This window comes from Gavialis gangeticus, unplaced genomic scaffold, assembly GCF_001723915.1.
Source record: "Gavialis gangeticus isolate Ggan-Ray unplaced genomic scaffold, GavGan_comp1, whole genome shotgun sequence".
Taxonomy (NCBI): domain Eukaryota; kingdom Metazoa; phylum Chordata; order Crocodylia; family Gavialidae; genus Gavialis; species Gavialis gangeticus.
Genome location: NW_017729022.1, coordinates 134,533,462 through 134,536,667, shown reverse-complemented (window position 1 = coordinate 134,536,667; position 3,206 = coordinate 134,533,462). Strand labels below are relative to the sequence as shown.

At 47.3% G+C, this 3,206-nt stretch overlaps 1 protein-coding gene across 4 annotated transcripts in view; it reads right to left on the bottom strand.

The window, feature by feature from the left end:
• The window catches only part of PLCB1 (phospholipase C beta 1), a 948,624-nt gene extending 945,453 nt beyond the window's left edge, over nucleotides 1-3,171 (bottom strand). Inside the window, exon 1 of one of the 4 annotated variants that reach the window (XM_019516220.1) lies at nucleotides 2,918-3,171. In XM_019516220.1, coding sequence (XP_019371765.1) covers nucleotides 2,918-3,016 — 99 coding nt within the window. In that variant the 5' untranslated portion in view covers nucleotides 3,017-3,171. The remainder of the gene's footprint in view (nucleotides 1-2,917) is intronic. The other 3 variants (XM_019516217.1, XM_019516218.1, XM_019516216.1) reach the window with 3 other exon arrangements.
• Between the last annotated feature and the right edge of the window lie 35 nt (nucleotides 3,172-3,206).

Sequence of the window (3,206 nt, the reverse complement as noted above, 5' to 3'; positions counted from 1 at the left end):
AAAAAAAAAAAAAAAAAAAAAAAAATCTGAATAAGTGCTTTTTGAAAATACCTTCCTAAACAACCGATATAAAATATTTCATCAGGAAGTTTAGTATGTGAGCTTTGCTTCTCTGCACAGCCACTGTGTTTACAAAACAGATCCAAAGTAGTTGTTATGATCAATTATGTTTTATTATTACATGTTTTGTAACGTATTATTTGTCATCATCATCATGTCCTATTGTTTCCTTGAAGAATTCTTATTCTTACAATGGACCACAAAGGCTCGGGGCAAGAATCCCAATTTTTACAAGTCCCTTAATACAGATTCACAAGATAATTGGCAAAAACTTCAAATTGGCTGTTGATGGCTCACCAGTACATACTTTGCAATGTCACCGATCATTTTTACACATGAAATTTCCCATACTAGAGTGCCAAAATATGTTCACTTCCATCACAATGTTTCATTCCTGTGGCAATTCCACATCTGGAAGTACATGTTGTAGAGAAACATGCTAAATACACTGCTGTTAATTCAAGTATAAGAGTTATGGTGAAATAAAGAGTTGTTAGCCTTGTTATGCCCATGTCTGCTGTCAAACAGCTGATAATTTTACATAATATAGACCCAATCCTAAATAAACACACCCCTTTTGCTCCCACAAAACCCTAGTGAGATTCAGGGGACTGGGCATGGGGATCTACTCTTCTGTATGAGGTCACAGGACAAGAGCCAGATATTACAGGGCTTATCTTAATTTAAAATTTACATCCTTTCCCAGATTTTGGACATGCTGTATTATCAGAACAATAATGCTTAATATTGTAAGTGTTTTCTTTTAGTGTATATAATAAGCAAAATAAACAGATTTTACAGGACGAATCCATTTTTATACAGTGCACCTTTTCTTCTCTAATGATCCACAAATACAGCATAATGCTTTAGTAACAGCTTTCAACCTAAGAATTAAGCAGGGAAGTATCTGCAAGCATAACTCCACCAGCTTTTCATAACAGGAAAGAATTCAGTCTTAACTTTCAAAGCAGCAATATCAGAAGCATATTGCAAAGAGCCACATTCCTATCACAGTTACATATCTGAGGGGGCAAAAATATTAGACTTGGATTATGTATTTTGCCTAATGGCTTGGACTCTTTACCTGCAAAGTCTAAGTTGCCATAAACAATACGTACATTGACAGCATGTTAATGTACTTGTTGGCAAAATAGCACGCAAACATAATTACAATACCAAGGCAAAGAATGTCACGATCTATAGTCTGGCAAATCTAATCAGCAAGAAGAGAGTCCACATCTGTCAGCTCTGTCCAACTATCAGTTAACTCATTCATTCTAGACTCAAAGATAACATCAGGTTTGCTGGCGGTATCTCACTGTACATTACTGTAAATTAGAGGTACAGGCATGAACCTAAGTAGACGGGAACTGCTTAGTAAATATGTCCCACGTTGCTTCAAGATTTCTTCCCAAATTTTGGTGTCGCATCTCACTATAAGTGTTTGTCACAGGTTTATAAAGGTCGGGATCGCACATTTGATTGCTTGACATGTTGAGAGAAACGGTAACATAGTACTAAGCAAATGAACTGGAAGAGCTGTCACACACATGGACAGCACTCTCTCTCAGCTAGCCCTCTAGCTGTTACTGTGCTTGTCTCCAGGAGTGTAAACTTTACAGCAAGACTGTTTGACAGCTACACTAGTGGAAAAGCAGCTCTCAGAAACAAGTTCTCTCTTCACCGGTTCTCTTTCTATTCCAGCTGTGCAGTGTGCCAATACTTCTCCACCCCAGCAATGCCTCCAAATACACTTCACTGCCCACCCCTGCCCTTTTAGAGGCATCGGTGTGTGGAAAGACAGACTCCTGATGCTTCACTTGAGGAGCAATTACTATGGGAATGGGTTAACAGGAAAACTGTCCCTCTACTTTGCTTCTCCATTGCTCCCTTAACTGTGGTGGCCCAAAAGATGGGCAGAAGAATGCTGCCTTCTTCTGAAAAGATCCCCGGCACAGTTTGTGAGGGATGAAAGAAGTCCCAGCTACTGGGACCAGCATCAAGCTACTAGACACCTCCATAATGAAGCAGCACTGAACTGAAAAGAAGCAGAAGCAACAGGTGTTTCAGGGAGGAAAGGAGGCTGCCTGTGTGAACGACCATACTGAAGACAGGAGCATACAGGTGTGGCAGCAACAAGTGGGTACAAGAGACTTGGAGAAGTCAGAAATGAAAACAGTGTGCGAGATGGATGGTTTTGGTCAGGAAGTGTACCATTTCTTGGCAAAGGGGCCATGAAGTGCGTAGCACCTTTGCAAAGGCAGGGAGCCGCACTGAGTGAGTGCTGGGTTTCGGGAGGAGATGCGGTTTGTGGGCTGTGTGACAGGCAGAGAGAAGACAGAAGAAAAGCTGAGCAGGCAGGATGGCGGGAGACAACAGGGGATGGGGAAGGGAAGAGGAAAGGACTGGAAAGGCTGGTGGAGTGAAAGGTAACAGAGAAGAGGTGGGAGAAAACCAAGCAGTTAGAGCAGGGGAGAGAAGGATCCCAGCCAGGCCAGGGGAAGGGGCACCGGCAAGACAAAGGGAGTTCAGAAAAGTTTTCATTCTGCAGAGAAAGTTGCCGTGTCCAGAGCCTGAACAACCAGGGCCGGTCATGCAGGGCAAGGAGACACCTCACCTCACCCTGCTCCCCCATCAAAGCCACGCTCCCCGCTCCCTCTCCCACCCCAGGGGCACTCATAGGACCGGCTCCCCCATCCTGGCAGCACGCCCAAGCCCCGGCCTCCTCCCGGCGGGCACACCCCCGCCAGCACCTGGCAACATGTGGCGGGCCGCCGGCTGCCAACATGTGTCCGCAGCAGCCCCGCCGTTGCGCCCTCCCCTTCCCCACGGCCCCGGGCGGCGGGGGGTGACTCACATCGTCCCACTTGACGAATTTGGTGCCCTTCTTGAGGCCGTCGGAGACGCGCACGGGCTGCAGCTGCAGCGCGTGGACCCCGGGCTGCGCCCCAGCCATCTGCGGCACATGGAGCCGCGCTTCCCGGCGGCGAGAGCCGATGGCGCGCAGCGAGGCGGAGCCGCCGCCGCCGCTGCAGGGATGCGGTGCGGTGCCAGCAGCAGCAGCAGCTCACAGGGCGGCAGCGCGGCGAGCCATGCAGCGCCGCATCCGCCTATATACACATCCGCACGCGGGCGAGCCGCGCGCC